The sequence below is a fragment of the Zophobas morio genome, unplaced genomic scaffold (genome assembly GCF_036711695.1).
Source record: "Zophobas morio isolate AGI-343-1 ecotype UQ-CSIRO unplaced genomic scaffold, CSIRO_AGI_Zmor_V1 ptg000074l, whole genome shotgun sequence".
Lineage (NCBI taxonomy): Eukaryota > Metazoa > Arthropoda > Insecta > Coleoptera > Tenebrionidae > Zophobas > Zophobas morio.
In genome coordinates this window covers 923,421-944,570 of record NW_026972179.1, presented here as the reverse complement: position 1 = coordinate 944,570, position 21,150 = coordinate 923,421, and the positions used below count along the sequence as shown (strand labels likewise).

Sequence of the window (21,150 nt, the reverse complement as noted above, 5' to 3'; positions counted from 1 at the left end):
GTTGGGACCCCAAGAAGGTTTTACATTATTAAAAACAAAAGACAGTTGGGACCCCAGAGGTTTTACATTATAAAAAAAAACAATTGGCACCCCCAGAAGGTTTTACATTATTAAAAAAAAAAGTTGGGACCCCGGACAAGGTTTTATTTGCATTATTTAAAAAAAGGGCAGTTTTGATCAAAAAGGGCAGTTTTGATCCCTGAGGTTTTACATTATTTAAAAAAAAAAGACAGTTGGCAACCCCGAGAAGGTTTTACATTATTAAAAAGAAGACAGTTGGGAGCCCCGACAAGGTTTTACATTATTAAAAAAAAGGACACTTGGGGACCCCGAGGTTTCGGATTATTAAAAAAAAGACAGTTGGGACCCCCGAGAACGTTTTACATTCTTAAAACAAATAGTTGGGCCCCCAGGTTTTACATTAAAAAAAAATACAGCTGGGACCCGCGAGGTTTTATAAAAAAAAAACAGTTGGGACCCCCGAGAGAGTTTTACATTATAAAAGAAAAACAGTTGGGAGCCCCTAGAAGGTTTTACATTATTTAAAAAAAAAGACACTTGGGGACCCCGAGAAGGTTTCAGATTATTAAAAAAAAAGACAGTTGGGACCCCCCAGAGGGTATTACATTCTTAAAACAAATAGTTGGGGCCTTCGAGGTTTTACCTTCTGCAAAAAAAAAACAGAGAGTTGGAGCCCCCGAGGAGGTTCCACCTTCTAAAAAGACATTAGGATTCCCGAGGTTTCACCTTATTAAAAAAAGACAGTTGGGGCTACCGAGGTTTCATCTTAAAAAAAAACTCTTTTTCCGACTCCAACTCTGTAGTTGGAGCCCCCGAGAAGGTTTTACATTCTTAAAAAAGGCATTTAGAGCCCCCGAAGAAGTTTCACCTTCTAAAAAAATACATTGCAGTCCCCGAGGTTTCAGAAAGATTTTTGGAACCCCCCCCCCTCTCAGAAGGTAAAAAAAGACAATTGGGGCGCCCGAAAAGGTTTCATTCTCCCTTCTTAAAAAGAAAACAGTTACGGCCCCTGACGAGGTTTCACCTTCTTTAAGAAAAGACATTTTGGACCCTTGGGGTTTCACATTCATTAAAAAAAAACCAGTTGGTGTCCCAGAGGTTTCACATTCTTTACAAAAAACAAGACAATTAGGGACTCCAACAAGGTTTCATCTTCTAAAAATAGGCAGTTAAAGCCTAGAAGATTTTTGGAGCCCCTGAGGTTCACAAAAAAAAAAAACCGTTAGGCTCCCGAGAAAGTTTCATATTCTAAAAAAGAAGTTAGCGCCCTAGGTTTCACTCTTAAAATAATGTTTCGAAGATTATTTCAACAGAAGTTTCTTCGCCCTTGAACTACACCCAGTTCTTTAAAATCTTATAAAATTTAATTTTGCGATTTTGCGATTTTCGCTTAATTAATTAATTAACGGGAAAAGTGTAGATATTCTCAATTTCTCAGTACATGCTTGACTTCGACTATCTATTTATGTTTATACTCGAAAACTTCAACTATTGGCACGTTCAAACTATAAGCATTAGCGGTTAAAAGCAAATGAAATTCGATTTTTTCTCCTCAACCCAGAAGAGATGCATCATTTAATTAATTAATTAACCACACTCGGTGTTTTTCCCAAAAACACTCATAAATTTAGCAAAATTTCGCACCATCCGTTAAATTGTAAAATATTGTTACAATTGTTTTTTCCAAAAAATCTGGATGCCAAGGGTAAAAACTGAGCACAGATTCATAAACCATAAGTGAAAGCGTGACAGACAGACGGAAACGGGTGACCTCAGGAAGTAAAAAGGAAATATAACTTTCGTTACAAAAATCAACCTTTCAGTTTCAGTGACACTATATTTACAAATTTTGAAGTCATGGTGACAAGATTTTCAATATAGTCACACTTTATCTACCCATCTTTCAATGAGTCAAATTTGTAGAAAAAAAGTGTGTGCAATTCGTGCAGTAAACTTCTCGATTGTTCTATAATCCGCGCACAGTATAGTTTTCAGTGCACTCTCGTTTTTGAACTCTGACGAAAACACAAATTTTTTCCATCGTTGTGTGAAATCATTCAACAAAAACAACACCAATTTACATTGTGGTTGCAATAACACAAAACGGACTCCAGAGTACTCGTTCATCAAGTATTCAACCTCTCCTCTTTTATGTGTACTGGTAACTGTAAGCCGCCTTGTGAATTTTTTGGCGTTAGAACATCCTCAGCGTCCTGTAGTTCAATCTTCACGTCTTCTTCCACAGAACTATCTTCAACTTCCATTTCGCTTTGTCCCGACTTCTTTTCCGGAAAATGACCTTCGGCCATCGTTATCGACGCCCAGCCGCCGCTCCTTTTCAAAAAATCGCACGTCCGTCTAAAGCAGTACCCGTTGTAACTGGACGGACTTTCTAAGTTCAAGTACTTAGCGACTTGACTCGGGACTCGCCCGAGCGTGTTAATCCCGACTAGTTGGTTCGTGCACTTCCCGACTTTATAACACATGAAAAATCGTCTATAGATGGTATGTGGGGGCCTCAATGCCGCGTATTTTCTATAAATATCGATCATATCCACTTCCTCGTTCACGTTATCGATAATAAAAAACCGCTTTCTGTGTGTGCTAATCTGTGGTACATTCACTACTAAACTCGCTCCGATTTCTTGGATGTTGTCGAGCGTCATCTGTACCAACTCCTCTCTGCGGCAGCCCCCGGCAACGCCAAAAATCAACGCCACCTAAATTCCAATCGATTAATAATCAATGCAACACAAACACTGCTAATTACCTTCATCATCAAAAACTTGTCGTCCGGTGCTTCGGCGAGGAAGGCGTTCATTTGACTCCTCGAGAAAGTCCTCGACTTCTCCGAACAAAAACCAATCGACTTGTTTTTCAAAAACTGCGTCACCTTTGTGAACACCGCGATATTGGCTTCCTTTCGTACGGCGAGTGACGTTTTGATCTTCGAGTACTCCGAGTACAGCGACGAAGACTTCAAGTGCTCGGATCTCTCGGCAAAGTATGCGAGAAGAACGTTCTCCGTTATTTCTTTAGCTCCTTGCTTCTTGCACCAGTTTTTGAAGTGAACGTACGACACTTCGTATCGTTTCTTTGTTTTTTCCGGCAACAAACTGTACGTTGCTTTGCCTGTAGGACGAGCAACGTCTGGAAGAGTACCAAAAAGAGTCACCCAGGGCACCTCTTCGCTCGGGTTCGGCGCGATTTATTTACAAAAATGGTACTTCGTTTTTTTAAAACGAAAAGAGTGCGTAAAATATGCGTTTTCTTTTGTTTGTTACAAGATTGTACATAAAACGCTGCTTCTCCCACTTGCACCGTCACTGTGTCAACGAAATTTGGCCGTGCAGTACAAAACAAAACAAAGGTCGTTTAACTTGGGTGGGTATTTTGTGTTCTGCGGAGATTAAATCAGTTGAGCATGTTGTACAGTGGTGTATTATATATACAGGGCGTTCTTGAAAAAGCCGCAAAATTATACTCATTAGACGAATTATTATTTGTTAGTTTTTGAGTTTATATTGGCGCACGAACGAACAATATTCCACTATTTTACTCACATTATTATTTTTAGTGTCCCATCACTTAAAGCAGGAAAAATACAAAATTTCAAGCAGAATTTTTTCACGTCTTATTTCTATTAAAGTCGACTATATCGACTTCTTATTTACTTACTTTGACAAAATTGACGCATTTTTAAATGGTTTGCATAACTCGCGTGCGCTCACAAACAGCACATTGAAAAATTGGTCGAAGGATATTTCGACAGAACTTCCCTCGTCCCTAAAGTATAGCCCAACAAATTCCGCTTCTTTGAAAATTTATAAAAAAAAAAATGCGAATTTTTTTTCTGATAATTTCTATGGAATAAAAACCAGTGGCGTACCACTCCTGCAGTTTATTTTGACTTGAATTTTTCAGTTGTCCAATTTTTCTTTTTTTTGTCTTTTGAATTTTTGGATTTTGCAATTTTTCGTTTCGGTTTTTTATTTTCTTTAATTTTTTAATTTTTTGTTTTTTCAAGGCTCTGATTTAATTTTTTTTTTCAAAGTAAAAATTCAAAATTTTTGGGTTTTTCAACTTTTAGATTTTTTAATTTTTCGTTTTTTCGGGTTCAGACTTTTCAGTTTTTCGATCTTTCAATTTTTCATTTCTTTAATTTTTGATTTGCAGTTTTTTAAGTTATCATTTTAAAAATGTATTTAATAATAATTATATTTTTTTAAAAATTAATTTTTAACTGAACAATTTTTTAATTTTTCCATTTTTCAATTATTGGATTGTAAATCTTTTTCAATCAATTTTCCGGTTTTTAATTTTTCAATTTCTGGATATTTACTTTGTCAGTTTTTCTTTCTTTCAATGTTATGGTTTCGATTTTACAATTTTTGGGTTCTCGACTTTTTCGATTCGATTCGTTTTCTCTTTTTCCCATTTTTTTATTTTTAAGTTTCTGAAATTTTAGTTTTTAATGTTACGACATTTTTCGTTTTTCAATTCTTCGATTTGCAATTTTCTGATTTTCCAGTTTTTCAAATTTGCAGTTTTTCGATTTTTGACTTCTAGACATTTCTCAATTTTTCGATTCTTCAAATATAAGATTTCCCGATTTGTCAATTTCTCGACTTTTCGATTTATCAGTTTTTCAATTCGTGAATTTTTCGGTTTTTCAAGTTTTCGATTTTTTTAAATTTTGATTTCTCAATTTACCTATATTTCAAAGTGGGATTTTTCGAATTTTTCAATTTCTCAATTGTTCATTGTTCCTTCGATTTTTGAATTTTTCTATTCTTTAATTTTGGGATTTTTTAATATTTCGACTCATCAATTTTTCAATTTCTCGAGTCTTCAAATTTTCTTCAATTTTTTTCATTCTTCGATGTATCAGTTTTACGATTTTTGAATTTTTCGTTTTTTTGATTTCTCGATTAATCGATTTTTTGGGTTTTCGATTCTTCAATTTTTTTCAATTTTCACGGTTTTAATTATTTAATTTTTCGAGTTTTCGATTTCTAGGTTTTTAATTTTTTTTATGTTTCCGATGTCTCTATTCTTTACCTTTTCGATTTTAAATTTTTCGATTTTTGAATTATAAATTTTTCAATTTTTCCGTTTTTCGTTTCTTAAGTTTCCGTTTTTCGTTTATTAAGTTTTTTTCATTTTTCGATGTATTAGTTTTTCGATGTATCAATTTTTCGATGTATCAGTTTTACGATTTTTGAATTTTTAAATTTTTCGATTTTGGGATTTTTTAATTTTTCGATATTTCAGTGCTGGGACTTTTCACTTTTTGGATTTTTCAAATATAAGATTTCTCTCTCGATTAATAAAATTTTTGATTTTTCGACTTTTCAATTTCTGGACTTATTGATTTTTCAGTTTTTCAATTCGTGAATTTTTAGATTTTTCATATTTTTGATTTTTCAATTTTTCAATTTTTTTAAATTTCGATTTCTCAATTTATCTATATTTCAATTCGTCATTGTTCCTTTGATTTTTGAATTTTTCTATCTTCAATTTCGAGATTTTTGAATATTTCGACTCTTCAATTTTTCGATTTCTCGATTTTTGAATTTTCGAGACTTCAAATTTTCTTCAGTTTTTTTTATTTTTCGATTTATCAGTTCTTCGATGTATCAGTTTTACGATTATTGAATTTTTTGTTTTTTTTTATTTCTCAATTTCTCGATTAATCGATTTTTTGGGTTTTCGATTTTTCGATTTCTCTACTTGTTAATTTTTCGATTTTTTAGTTTTCAATTCTTCAATTTTTTTCAATTTTGATGGTTTTAATTATTCAATTTTTCGAGTTTTCGACTTCTAGGTTTTTCAATTTTTTTATGATTTTTTACTTTTTCGATTTTTGAATTTAAAATTTTTCAATTGTTCCGTTTTTCGATTTCTTGATGTTTCGCTTTCTCGATTTTTCAATTATTTACATTTTCTTAGGTTTTTTTCATTTTTCGATGATCAGTTTTACGATTTTTGAATTTTTGAATTTTTCGATTTTTTTATTCTCAATTTCCTCGTTAATCGGGTTTCTGGGTTTTCGATTTTTCAATTTTTTTAAATTTCGATTTCTCAATTTAGCTATACTTCAATTGGGATTTTTCGGATTTTTCAATTCTTCATTGTTCTTCGATTTTGAGATTTTTAATCTTTCGATGCTTCAATTTTTTGATTTCTCGATTTTTCAATTTTTCGATTCTTCAAATTTTCTTCAATTTGTTTCATTTATCGATTTATCAGTTTATGATTTTTGAATTTTTCGATTTTTTGATTTCTCAAGTTCTCCATGAATCGATTTTTTGGGGTTTTCGATTTTTCGATTTCTAGGTGTTTCAATTTTTGAAGTTTCAGTTCTGAGATTTTTCAATTTTTCGATATTTCAGTGTGGAGATTTTCAAATTTGGGATTAATCAAATTTTTCGTTTTTCGACTTTTCGATTTTTCAGATTTTCAATTCGTGAATTTTTCGATTTTTCAGGTTATTGATTTTTCAATTTTTCGATTTTTTTAATTTTCGATTTCTCTATTTATCTATATTTCAATTGGGATTTTTGAGATTTTTCAATTTTTCAATTCTTCATTGTTTCTTCGATTTTTGAATTTTCCATTCTTCAATTTTGAAATTTTTTAATATATTGATTCTTCAATTTTTCAATTTCTTTTTTTTTACTTTTTCGAGTTTTTTTACTTTTTCAATTTTTTTTTTTACTTTTTCGATTTTTTTTTTACTTTTTCCATTTTAAATCGTTCGATTTTTGAATTTTATATTTTTCAATTTTTCGAGTCTTCAAATTTTCTTCAATTTGTTTCATTTACCGATTTATCTGTTTTACGATTTTTGAATTTTTGAATTTTTCGATTTTTTTTGATTTCTCAATTTCTCGGTTAATCGATTTTTTGGTTTTTCGATTTTTTAATTTCTAGGTTTTTCAATTTTTTGATGTTTCTGATGACTCGATTTTTTACTTTTTCAATTTTAAATTGTTCGATTTTTGAATTTTATTTTTTTCAATTTTTTAGTTTTTCGGTTTTTTGATGTTTCGCTTTCTGGATTTTTCAATTTTTCGATTCTTGATGTCTTCTTCAATTTTTTTTTCATTTTTCGATTTCTCAGTTTTTGGATGTATCAGTTTTACGATTTTTGAATTTTTTGATTTCTCAACTTCTCCATTAATCAACTTTTTTGGATTTTCGATTTTTCAATTTTTAAGTGTTTCAATTTTTTGATGTTTCAGTTCTGAGATTTTTCAATTTTTCGATATTTCAGTGTGGAGATTTTTCAAATTTTGGATTAAATTTTTCGTTTTTCGACTTTTCAATTTTTCAGATTTTCAATTCGTGAATTTTTCGATTTTTCAGGTTTTTGATTTTTCAATTTTTCGATTTTTCGATTTCTAGGTGTTTCAATTTTTCGATATTTCAGTGTGGGGCTTTTTCAAATTTTGGATTAATCAAATTTTTCGTTTTTCGACTTTTCAGGTTTTTGATTTTTCAATTTTTCGATTTTTTAAATTTTCGACTTCTCTATTTACCTATATTTCAATTGGGATTTTTGAGATTTTTCAATTTTTCAATTCTTCATTGTTTCTTGGATTTTTGAATTTTTCTATTCTTCAATTTTGAGATTTTTTAATGTATTGATTCTTCAATTTTTCGATTTCTTTTTTTTTACTTTTTCAATTTTAAATCTTTCGATTTTTGAATTTTAAATTTTTTGATGTTTCCATTTTTTCGATTTTTCAAAAATTCATTTTTTCATTTTTTTCAATTTTGAGGCTTTTAATTATTCAATTTTTCGAGTTTTCGATTTCTCCACTTGTCGGTTTCGATTTTTCAGATTTCAATTCTTCTATTTTTTGCAATTTTGACGCTTTTAATTATTCAATTTTTCGACTTTTCGATTTCTAGGTTTTTCGACTTTTCGATGTTTCAGTTTTGAGGTTTTTCAATTTTTCGATATTTGAGTTTTGGCATTTTTCAATATTTCCATTCCTCCATTTTTCAATTTTTGACGTTTCTAAATTTTCAATTCTTCGATTTCTCAGTTTCCCGATTGATCTATTTTTTGATTTTTGACTTTTCGATTTCCCGATTTTTTGAACTTCCAATTTAAAGAAACATTGAAAAAATAAAGGAAACGACGAAATGAAAAATTGATAAAATATCAAAAACTTGAAAAACTGAAGATACGAAAAATAGAAAAATCGAAACTAAAAATTCGAAAAATGGAAAATTGTATATCGAAAAATTCCCTAATTGAAAATTGCAAGTCGAAAAATTGAAGAAACGCAAAATTGCAAAATTTGGAAGGCGAAAAATTAAAGAAAATGAAAAACCGAAAATTGTGATATCAAAAAATTGATAGAAGATAAATACTCGTAAATTCAGATTTCTCTATAAATTATAATATTTGATTTTGTGAATTTTATTTTTTTATGATAGCCTTTATAAGCTAAAATTAAGATATGTACGTAACGTTATAGTGTTCTGAATTATAGAAAATTATATAATGTTGATTTCTCTTCCAAAAATCTGGATGTCTTGAGAACAATCGGTCCAGTAGTTTCGAAGATTATCTGTCTAATAAAAATCCGGACAACGGCAGACAGAAAGACAGACAAACAGAAACGGGAGACCTATTTCTTCGTACTCTAGGGTCACCAAACGTCGAAAAAACACTAAATTAGCTACACTAGATTATAATACTCCCTTAGCTTACAATCGGGAGACAAAAAATACAAAAAATCCCCAAAACTCCCATTTTTCCCTGTCGACGCCAGTGATGAGACACCTCTACACACTACAACCCCCATCGGTTACACAAATTCCGTGACCAAAGCTCCAACTGTGTTAAAAAACAACCCTTCCGCTCGAAAACCCCAAACCCCCAACTCCACCAAATCAAACCACGAACCCACCTGGTTGTGTCGCGAGCGTGGCCTTGACGGCATCGGCGATCGCGTCGTAACTCGTGTCCTCCATCTCCTGCCCGCCCTCGTCCACGAAAATGATCCCCTCGCCCTCGTTCTCCTCCACCTCCATCACCTCCCGCTTCATCGACTTTAACGTGCACGCGTCCTTGTTGACGAGTTCGGCGTCGGCGGGCAGGGTGATGCTCTCGGGGTCGTCCTCGGGCTCGGGGTCCGGCTGGATGTACGCCACTTGCGCCACGCCGACGAGGTCCTCCTCCGTGCTCGGTTCCTCCTTGTTCTCCACGTCGTCTTGCTTCTCTTCGCTCGTGCTCTCCTCGGGATTGGAGTTGTCGTTGTCTTCGCTCGCGGTGAGGTCGACGTCGCCGATCTTCGCCTGCAGGCTGCGCAGGTGCTGGCGGAGTTTCATGTCGGAGCTCTCGCATTTTTTGCGGAAGTTGTAGGATTTTTCGAGCTGGAATTTACAGGGGTGGCAGATTTTGTTGGGGAGGCCGTCGCCCTCGAAGACCTGGAAGGGGGTGGAACGGCTTGAATTAGTGTGGTATGTTTAGTAAAAGTATGTTGTGGTTTCATAAGACAGTGGTATAGTACTAAAAAGTATTTTTTTCGAAATTAAAGAAAAACTTAAAGTTGTGTTGTACTTTGTATTTATTTGAAAATTAATATTACGCAATCGTTATTTGTTCCAAGACATGTTTATTTTGGATATGTCATGAATTTAGATTTAATACAGAGATACATTTTTGTTCAAGTCAGGTCAGATTAAGTTAAGTCAAGTAACGCCAAGTCAAGCCAAATCAAGCCAAATCAAGCCAAGTCGTCAGGTTAAAACAAGGCCAGATTAGACCATCTGGTCAAGTCAAGCCAAAATCAGGTCAAGTCAAACCAAAATCAAGTCAAGTCAAACCAAAATCAAGTCAGGTCACATCAAAACCAAGTCAGGTCAAAATCAGGTCAAGTCAGGCCAAAATTAAGTCATGTCAAGTCAAAGTCAGGTCTAGTCAGACCAAAATCAGGTCACATTTTATTGTTCAATTTTTCGATCCTTTAATTTTTCATTTCTTCAAATTTTCGACTTGCAATTTTTCATTTCGGTTTTATAATTTTTTTTCAATTTCAGTTTTGTCTTTTTCGTTTCTTGAATTTTACGATATGCAACTTTTCGAATTTCATTTCAAATTTTTTCAAATTTTCTTTCAACTTTTGGATGTTCCAATTCACTCAAAATTGTTTTAATTTCGTTTCAGATTTTTGTTTCCTTTAATATTTCAATTTTTCGGTTGTTCAATGCTCTGATTGTATATAATTTTAATTTTTTTCAACGCGAAAACCTACAATTTTTGGGTTTTTGAACTTTTAGATTTTTAAATTTTTCGTTTTCTCAAATTTAGATTTTTCAAGTTTTCGATGTTTCAATTTTTTATGTCTTCAGTTTTTGATTTTCAGTTCTAGTTATCATTTTAAATATGTTATCTAATAATTACAATAAAAAAAAACCTACTTCTTCAACTTTCCGACCTTTGAATTTTTCCATTCTTCAATTATTGGATTTTAAATCTTTTTTTCAATTTTTTGGTTTTTAATTTTTCAAATTCTCGATATTTACGTTGTCAATTTTTCAATCTTTCAATGTTAAAGTTTTTCGACTTTACAATTTTAACCATTCTATAATTTTTCGATTTTACAGTTTTTGAGTTTTAAAATCTTTCGAGTTTTTTCTTCTTTCCATTTTTTTTTTCGATTTATAAGTTTCTGAATTTTTAGTTTTTCAATCTTTCGATTTTTTTGTTTCGATTCTTCAATTTGCAATTTCCCGATTTTCCAGTTTTTCAATTTTTGGTTTTTTCAGTGTTTCACTTTTTCCGACTTTTGAATTTTTCGACATTTCAACTATCGATTTCTCAATTTTTCGATATTTCAATTTCTCGATTTTCAATTGTTCAATTATCAATTCAAATTTAAGAATCCTCGATTTTTAAAATTTTTGGTTGTTCGATTTTTCGATTTCTCGATTTTTGAGTTTTTTGATTAGTGAATTTTTCGATTTTTCAATTGTTCAATTCTACGATTTTTCAGGTTTTTGATTTTTCAATTTTTCGATTTCTCAATTTATGGATACATATTTCAATTGAGATTTTTGGGAGTTTTCAATTTTTCGATTCTTCAAATTTAGGATTTTTTGATTCCTGAATTTGTCGATTAATCAAATTTTTGGTTTTCCGACTTTTCGATTTTTGGATTTTAAATTTTTCAGTTTTTCGATTTTTTGATGTTTTTATTTCTCGATTTTTCAATTTTTCGATTCTTCAAATTTTGTTTTCCACTCCAAAATTTTCCGATGTATGTTTTACGATTTTTCAATTTTTCGATTCTTCAATTTTTCATTTTTCAATTTTTGACGTTTCTAAATTTTCGATTTTTCGATTTCCCAATTTCTGGATTAATAGATTTTTTTGGTTTTTCGATTTTCCGATTTTTCCACTTGTCGATCTTTCGATTTTTCAGTTTTCGATTTCTAGGTTTTTCAATTTTTTGATTTTCCAATTTTGCAGTTTTTCGATTTTTTGATGTTTCTATTTCTCGGTTTTTCAATTTTTCAAGTTTTCAAAATTTCAATTTTTTCCATTTTTCGATTTCTCAGTTTTAGGATGTTTTAATTTTTCGATTCTTCAATTTTTCTGTTTTTGATGTTTCTAAATTTTCGATTTTGTAATTTCTCAACTTCTCGATTAATCGATTTTTGGTTTTTCTCCACTTTTTCAGTTTTCAATTCTTCAATTTTTTTCAATTTTGAGGCTTTTAATTATTCAATTTTTCGATTTTAAGACTTTTCGATTTCTAGGTTTTTCAATTTATCAATATTTGAGTTTTGGCATTCTTCGATTTTTCAGTTTCTCGATTGATCTATTTTTGATTTTTGATTTTTCGATCTCCCGATTTTTTAAACCTCCCAATTTTTCAATTATTAAATTTTTCCATTTTTCAGGCTTGTGATTTTTCCACTTTTAGATTTCGGTATTTTATTTGAGATTTTTGGGATTTTTCAATTTTTTTTTTCATTTTTTAATTTCTCAATTTTTCGATTCTTCAATTTTTCATTTTTCAATTTTTGACGTTTCCAAATTTTCGATTTTTCAATTTCTATATTAATCGATTTTTTGGTTTTCCGATTTTTAGATTTCTTCATTTGTCAATCTTTCGTAATTTCCACATTTTGATTTTTAGGTTTTTCAATTTTCCGATTCTTCAGTTTTGAAATGTTTTAATTCAATCCTTCAATTGTTCTAGTTGTCCGTCTTTTACTTTTTAGATTTTTGAATTTTAAATTTTTAAATTTTTCAGTTTTTCGATTTTTTGATGTTTCAATTTCTCGGTTTTTCAATTTTTCGATTCTTCAAACTTTCTTCAATTTTATTCATTTTTCGATGTATCAGTTTTACTATTTTTCAATTTTACAATTTTTCAATTTTTCGATTTCTCAGTTTCTCGATTGTTCTTTTTTTGATTTTTTACGTTTTTGTTTTAAATGTTTCGATTTTCCAATTTTTTCGATTTTGCAATTTTTTTTTTTTCAGTTTTATCATTTTTTCCGATTTTTGATTTCGCGACTTTTCAATTATGGATTTCTCAATTTTTCTATATTTCAGTTTTGGAATTTAAAGTCTTTTTATTCTTCAGTTTTTCGATATTTCAATTTCTCGATTTTCAATTGTTCGATACTTCAGTGTTGGTTTTTCGACTTTTCGATTTCTCGATTTTTCGGTTTTTAAGTTTTCCCATTCGTGAATTTTTCGATTTTTGGAAATTTTCAATTTTTCAATTCTTCATTGTTGGATTTTTCAATTTCTCGATTTTTTACTTTTTTGATTTTAAACTTTACGATTTATGAATTTTAAATTTTTCAATTTTTCAGTTTTTCAATTTTTCGATTCTTCAGATTTTCTTCAGTTTTATTCATTTTTCGATGTATCAGTTTTACGACTTTTCAATTTTTTGTTTCTTCAAAGTTTCATTTTTCAATTTTCGACGTTTCTAAATTTTCGATTTTTCCATTTTCCAATTAATCGATTTTTTGGTTTTTTGATTTTTCGATTTCCCCACTTGTCGATCTTTCGATTTTTCAGTTTTCAATTCTTCAATTTTTTTTAATTTTGACACTTTTAATTGTTCAATTTTCGATTTCTAGGTTTTTCAATTTTTCGATGTTTCAGTTTTGACATTTTTCAATTTTTCAATTCTTCTATTTTTCGATATTTGAGTTTTTGATTTTCCAGTTTTTCAATTTTTCAATTTTCCATTTTTTTTAGTTTTTCATTTTTTCCGATTGTTGATTTCTCGACCTTTCAACTATCGATTTCTCAAATTTTCGATTTTTCAGTATTGGGATTTTTCAATTTATCGATTAATCAAATATTTGGTTTTTCGACTTTTCGATTACTCGGTTTTTCGAGTTGTCAGTTTTTCAATACGTAAATTTTTGGATTTTTCAGGTTTCTGATTTTTTAATTTATCGATTTCTCAATTTACCGACATTTCAACTGGGATTTTTGAGATTTTTCAGGTTTCCAATTTTTCAATTTCTCGATTTTTTACTTTTTCGATTTTAAATTTTTGAATTTTTTTGTTTTTCGATTTTTTGATGTTTCGATTTCTCGATTTTTTAATTTTTCGATGTATCAGTTTTACAATTGTTCAATTATTCAATTTTTCCAGTTCTCAATTTCTCGATTAATCGATTTTTCAGTTTCGAATTCTTCGATTTTTCTCAATTTTGACGCTTTTAATTATTCAATTTCTTCCATTTTTTAATTTTTCAATTTTTGACGTTTCTAAATTTTTAATTCTTCCATTTCTGTTTCGCCATTGATCGATTTTTGACTTTCCAATTTCCCGATTTTTCAGGTTTTTGATTTTTCAATTTTTCGATTTCTCAATTTACCGGTATTTCAATTGGGATTTTTGGGATTTTTCAATTTTTCATTGTTTCTTCGATTTCTCGTTTTCTCGATTTTTTACTTTTTGGATATTCCAGTTTTTCAATTTTGCAATTTTTCCTTGTTTTAGTTTTTCATTTTTTCCGATTGTTGCTTTCTCGACCTTTCAACTATCGATTTCTCAATTTTTCAATTTTTCAGTGTTGGGATTTTTCAATTTATCGATTAATCAAATATTTGGTATTTCGACTTTTCGATTACTCTGTTTTGATTTTTCAGTTTTCCAGACGTAAATTTTTGGATTTTTCAGGTTTCTGATTTTTTAAATTTTCGATTTCTCAATTTACCGACATTTCAACTGGAATTTTGAGACTTTTCAGTTTTTCAATTCTTCATTGTGAATTTTTCGATGTACCAATTTTACAATTATTCGATTTTTCCATTTCTCAATTTCTCGATTAATCGATTTTTCAGTTTTCAATTCTTCCATTTTTTTCAATTCTGACGCTTTTAATTATCCAATTTTTCAATTTCTAGGTTTATCCATTTTTTAATTTTTCAATTTTTGACGTTTCTAGACTTTCTCCAGTTTTTCAATTGTTCTATTTTTCGGTTTTTCAGGTTTTTGATTTCTCAATTTATCATTGTTTCTTTGATTTTTCGATTTCTCACTTTTGAATTTTTCGATGTATCAGCTTTACGATTTTTTAATTTTTCGATACGTCACTTTCTTAATTTTCGATTTTTTGATTTCCGAATTTCTATTCGATTAATAGATTTTTTTGGTTTTTCGATTTCTTCATTTTTTCAGTTTTCAATTCTTCAATTTTTTTTCTATTTTGACGCTTTTAATTATTCAACTGTTCGATTTTTCGACTCACCGATTTCTAGGTTTTTCCAGTTTTAAATTTTCAATTCTTCGATTTCTCAGTTTCTCGATTGATCTATTTTTCTGCTTTTTGCTTTTCAATGATTCGCTTTTTTAAATTTTCGATCTTTCTACTTTTCGTTCTCTCGAAATCAAGCACTCGAAAAATCGCAGAAACGAAAAATTGAAAAGTCGAAAAAACGAAGTATTGAAATGTAAAGAAATCTGAAAATCGGAGAAATAAAAAACTGCAAAACTTCTTTTTCATTCTGAAGAACTGAATAAGCGAAAAATTGTGAAATAAATTCGAAACAATAAAAGTCAGGTCAGGACAAGTTCAATTTAAGTAAAGTCATAGAGACCACATGTATGTCACACCATAAATTTCAAATTAGTTTTAACGTGACGTCATTAAATTTTTGGCGGGGATGAACAAACACATTAATAACTGAAATAACAATTTCGCATTTTCAGAGATTATCCGTCTAGTAAAATCGGCAACAGATAGAACTTTTTCGGATCCCGCAACTGTCAAATGTCGACATAAATTAAAAATAAACCCGTTAAAATGACTATTACGCACTACATGTTTATCAACATTTATTTACAACCACACTCACAATGTTTACAATCGATTTTCAATTGTTCAATTCAAATTTAGGAATCCTAGATTTTTAAAATTTTTGGTTGTTCGACTTTTCGATTTCTCGATTTTTGAGTTTTTTGATTAGTGAATTTTTCAATTTTTCAGGTTTTTGATTTTTCACTTTTTCAGTTCTTCATTGTTTCCTCGATTTTTGAATTTTTCGATTCTTCGACTTTGATATTTTTCAATATTTCGATTCTTTAAGTTTTCTTCAATTTTTTTCATTTTTCGATTTCCCAATTTTTTGATGTATCAGGTTTACGATTTTTCAATTTTCCGGTTCTTCAATTATTCAATTTTCAATTTTTGGCGTGTCTAAATTTCTCAATTACTCGATTTTTTGGTTTTTCGACTTTTCGATTTCCCCACTTGTCGATCTTTCGATTTATCAGTTTTCATTCTTCAATTTTTTCCAATTTTGACGCTTTTAATTTTTCAATTTTTCTACTTTTCGATTTGTAGGTTTTTCAATTTTTCCATGTTTCAGTTTTGAGATTTTTCAATTTTTCGATATTTGAGTTTTGGCAGTTTTCAATATTTCGATTCCGTTTTTTAATTTTTTATTTTTGACTTTTCTATTTCCCGATTTCTTCAAACTGCAATTTTTCAATTGTTCAATTCTACGATTTTTCAGTTTTTTGATTTTTCAATTTTTCGATTTCTCAATCTATGGATACATATTTCAATTGAGATTTTTGGGATTTTTCAATTTTTCGATTCTTCAAATTTAGGATTTTTTGATTCCTGAATTTGTCGATTAATCAAATTTTTGGTTTTCCGACTTTTCGATTTTTGGATTTTAAATTTTTCAGTTTTTCGATTTTTTGATGTTTTTATTTCTCGATTTTTTAATTTTTCGATTCTTCAAATTTTCTTCATTTTTTTTCAGTTTTCCACTCCTGAATTTTCCGATGTATGTTTTACGATTTTTCAATTTTTCGATTCTTCAATTTTTGACGTTTCTAAATTTTCGATTTTTCGATTTCCCAATTTCTGGATTAATAGATTTTTTGGTTTTTCGATTTTCCGATTTTTTCAGTTTTCAATTCAACTTTTTTAATTTTCCACTTTTCGATTTCTAGGTTTTTCAATTTTTTGATATTCCAATTTTGCAGTTTTTCGATTTTTTGATGTTTCTATTTCTCGGTTTTTCAATTTTTCAAGTTTTCAAAATTTCAATTTTTTCATTTTTCGATTTCTCAGTTTTACGATGTTTTAATTTTTCGATTCTTCAATTTTTCAGTTTTTGATGTTTCTAAATTTTCTATTTTGTAATTTCTCAACTTCTCGATTAATCGATTTTTTGGTTTTCTCCACTTTTTCAGTTTTCAATTCTTCAATTTTTTTCAATTTTGATGTTTTCAATTATTCATTTTTCGATTCTACGACTTTTCAATTTTTAGATTTTTCAATTTATCAATATTTGAATTTTGGCATTTTTCAATATTTTGATTCATCCATTTTTCAATTTTTGAAAATTTGACGTTCCTAAATTTTCAATTCTTCGATTTCTCAGTTTCTCGATTGATCTATTTTTGATTTTTGACTTTTCGATTTCCCAATTTTTTAAACCCTCGCAGTTTTTCAATTGTTAAATTTTTCCATTTTTCAGGTTTTTGATTTTTCCATTTTTGGATTTCTCATTTTATCGGTATTTCATTTAGGATTTTTCTTTTTTTTTTATTTTTTGATTTCTCAATTTTTCGATCTATCAATTTTTCGATGTATCAATTTTACGATTTTTCAGTTTTTGACGTTTCTAAATGTTCGATTTTTTAATTTGTCAATTTCTCTATTAATCGAATTTTTGGTTTTTCGATTACTCATTTTCTCCACTTTTTCAGTTTTTAATTCTTCAATTTGTTTCAATGTTGAGGCTTTTTTTTATTCAATTTTTCGATTTTACGACTTTTTGATTTCTAAGTTTTTCAATTTATCAATGTTTCAGTTTTGGCATTTTTCAATTTTTCAATATTTGAGTTTTGGCATTTGTCAATATTTCGATTTCTCCATTTTTCAACTTTGACGTTATTTTTGATTTTTGACTTCCCAATGTTTTGAACTTCCAGTTTTTCAATTGTTAAATTTTTCGATTTTTCAAGTTATGTTTTTTTAATTTTTCGATTTCTCAATTTACCGATATTTCAATTGGGATTTTTGGAATTTTTCAATTTTACGATTCCTCAAATTTAGGATTTCTTGATTTGTGAATTTGTCCATTAATCAAATTTTTGGTTTTTCGACTTTTCGATTTTTCAGGTTTTTGATTTTTTACTTTTTCGATTTTTTGATGTTTCGATTTTTCAATTTTTGGAATCTGCAAATTTTCTTCAACTTTTTTCATTTTTCCATTTCGCAATTTTCTGATGTATCAATTTTACGATTTTTCAGTACTTCATTTTTCAATTATTGACGTTTCTAAATTTTCGATTTTTCAATTTCTCGATTAATCGATTTTTTGGTTTTCCGATTTTTAGATTTCTTGATTTGTCAATCTTTCGATTTTTCAGTTTTCAACTTTGACTCTTTTAATTATTCAATTTTTCGAAATTTCCACATTTTGATTTCTAGGTTTTTCCATTTCGCGATTTTTTAGTTTTTCGATTTTTGAATTTAAAATGTTTCAATTTTTTAGTTTTTCCATTTTTTTGATGTTTCTATTTCTAGATTTTTCAATTTCTCAGTTTTTCGATGTATCAGTTTTACGATTTTTTTAATTTTTTGATTCTTCAATTTTTCAATTTTTAACCTTTCTAAATTTTCGATTTTTTGATTTCTCGATTAATCGAATTTTTGGTTTTTATTATTCAGTTTTTAAATTGTTCGATATTTGAGTTTTGGCATTTTTCAATATTTCGATTTCTCCATTTTTCAATTTTTCAACTTTTGACGTTATTTTTGACTTTTGACTTTTCGATTTTCCGATGTTTTGAACCTCCAGTTTTTCAATTGTTAATTTCTTTGATTTTTCAGGTTTTTGATTTTTCAATTTTTCGATTTCTCAATTTATCGGTATTTCAATTGAGATTTTTGGGATTTTTCAATTTTACGATTCTTCAAATTTAGGATTTCTTACTTTCGATTTTTTACTTTCTCGATTTTAAATTTTGGATTTTTGAATTTTAAAATTTTCAATTTTCCCGTTATACGATTTTTTGATCTTTCAATTTTTCCATTTTTCAATTTTTTGATGAATATGTATGTATATCTGTTTTACAATTTTTCGATTCTTCAATTTTTTAATTTTTGACGTTTCTAAATTTTCGATTTTTTCATTTCTCAATTTCTCGATTTTTCTATTTTTCAATTTATAAAGTTTATAAATTTTCAATTCTTCAATTCCTCAGTTTCTTGATTGATCTATTTTTGATTTTTGACTTTTCAGTTTTTCAATTGTTCAATTTTTTATTGATTTTGATTTTTTAATTACATATCAATTATTTTTTGATTTATCAATTATTCGATTTTTTAAATTTTCCATTTTTCTACTTTTGGGTTACTCGAAATCAAGAACTCGAAAAATTGCAGAAACGAAAAATTGAAAAATCGAAAGATTTAAAGTTGAGAAACTTAAAAATCGAAAAAGTGCAAAATCGAACAAACAAAATATTCTAAAATCGAAATGTTGAATTGTAAAGAAATCGGAAAATCGGATAATTGAGAAATAAAAAAACTGCAAAATTGAAAAAAAAATAGGAAAGTCGAGGAAGATGAAAAATAAACATTTGGCCAGGCCAAAGCCAGGTCAGGACATGTTCAATTCAAGTAAGTTCAAGTCAGACCAAATTCAAGTCAACTCAGATCTTACAAAATCAAGTAAGATAAAGCCAAGTCAAGTCAAGTCAGGTCAGATTAGGTCGGATGAAACGGATAGAAATATTGAAATTCCGTAAACGCTTTTGTTTTTAGCTTGAAGGGGAAGCTCAATTTGATGTCACGGCGCAAACATTTTTTAATCAATACTAAAAACATATTTTTCAATACGCATTCACCTAATTTTTTGAGATAGGCATTCTACTCTGTTTTTAAACAAATTTTATATTTTTATTAGATACATAAAAACATACAAACCACACGTAAATGTGTATATGCCACGCCATAAATTTCAAATTAGATTTACTTAACACAGTTTTGACGTGACGTCATTAAATTTTTGGTGGGGATGAAGAAACACATTCATAACTGAAATAACAATTTCGCATTTTCAGAGATTATCCTCTAGTAAAATCGCCAACAGATCGAACTTCTTCGGATCTAGCTGTCAAATGTCGACATAAATTAAAAATAAACACTTTAAAATGACTATTATGCACTACATGTATATCAACATTTATTTAGAACCACACTCACAATGTTTACAATCAATTTTTTACGCATGTTTTTACTCGAAATTTTTCCAAATTTTATTCACGATTTAAAAGTTTAATAGCAGAATCATGATTGTGTTTGGAAATCAACCACAGCGCCACCTAGTAGCAGTAGAGATGTATACAACTCCAAGCATTAAAAATAGCTTCTATTAATCGCAATTCTAACAAAAACTGCAGTTTTGACACCTACTGAAGGCTACACTATCTGGAAATGTTGAGTTACATGCATTTAAAACGTTTTACACACGTATGTTCCAAAGTACTCATTTTTATTGGTTTTTGTTGTGAGATTAGAGGCTTTCAGTTTGACGTTTTATGGTAATGTACAAAGTGTTGTGGGTACTGTGAGGGTGGTAAGAGGATTGCAAACAAACAACACTTGGGCTTGTAATCCTCTTACCACAACATTCAATGCGGGTTGAAACAAAAGCAGGGAGGCAAAATTTTCTCAGCACATAGTGAAAGTACACACATTAGAACAGCCATAACCTTAAAATGCATCTTGAACTTCTTGAAGTGAATCGCAAAAGGTGCAGCTTTTTAATTTTGCTAACACACTGTATAAATGAGCTTCGAAGGCTGCAAACCTAATCATCCAGGAACAAAAACAACCGACTTATAGATTCCCCAGTCATGCCACAGCACCTACAAGGAAAAACTCCGAATTCGCCTCGTTTTCCGGACCATCGAACAATGTTATTTTGTTAAACAATTTAAAAAACGGGTAGATATCTGTAGGTAGGTACCCATGGTTAATTACCTCGAGCGAGACGCAAGCCATGATGCGGAGGGTGAGAGGGATGGCTTCGTCATTGTTGAAAATGGGCACTAATTCGTCCTCTTTCGCCATACACAATCTGCACAGTTCGTTCAAGTCGAGGATCACATCTTGAGCTTCTCCGGATTTCTTCCGGCTGTAGGTTTTCATTTTTGTTGTTTAAAATATGATAAATCAGTTATCTACTTCGTTATTGCGAGTGACGCTCACTACTTTACCCTACGTTTCAAAATGGCGTCGACGCCACCAATGCATGACGGGAACATTATTGATTTTGCGCGCGCAGTTTTCATTATTACCGATATTTTTACGAATGCTTTATGGCTTTCTGGAGATGGGAATGCGAAGGATTTGCGAGGTTTGTGCCGGTAAAAGAAGTTGCCAGATCGCTTTGTATTGTTTTTAGGGTTTTTATTGGATGTGACGAGGGTGACGAGGCGCCACTGCAACGTCACGTGTTTTTTAATCATTTTTTAATGCACAGTCACATTTACGATGTTTTCGCACTAAAAAGGTCGTAAAGGTGAAAAACTGTGCTATGATATCACGACTCCTAAAATAAACTATACGTGTCATAGCTGATGTAATGAA

At 29.8% G+C, this 21,150-nt stretch overlaps 1 protein-coding gene across 5 annotated transcripts in view; it reads right to left on the bottom strand.

Moving 5' to 3' along the window:
• Positions 1-20,800, bottom strand: part of LOC135143710 (zinc finger protein 383-like) — a 61,297-nt gene extending 40,497 nt beyond the window's left edge. For 4 of the 5 annotated variants that reach the window (XM_064075620.1, XM_064075616.1, XM_064075619.1 and 1 more), the window contains exons 1-2: positions 20,542-20,800; positions 8,952-9,471 (exon numbers count right to left, since the gene is read on the bottom strand). In XM_064075620.1, the coding sequence (XP_063931690.1) occupies positions 8,952-9,471; positions 20,542-20,709 (688 nt within the window). In that variant the 5' untranslated portion in view covers positions 20,710-20,800. Of the gene's footprint in view, positions 1-1,838; positions 2,742-2,791; positions 3,172-8,951; positions 9,472-20,541 lie in introns of those variants that run through there. The other variant, XM_064075618.1, reaches the window with a different exon arrangement.
• Between the last annotated feature and the right edge of the window lie 350 nt (positions 20,801-21,150).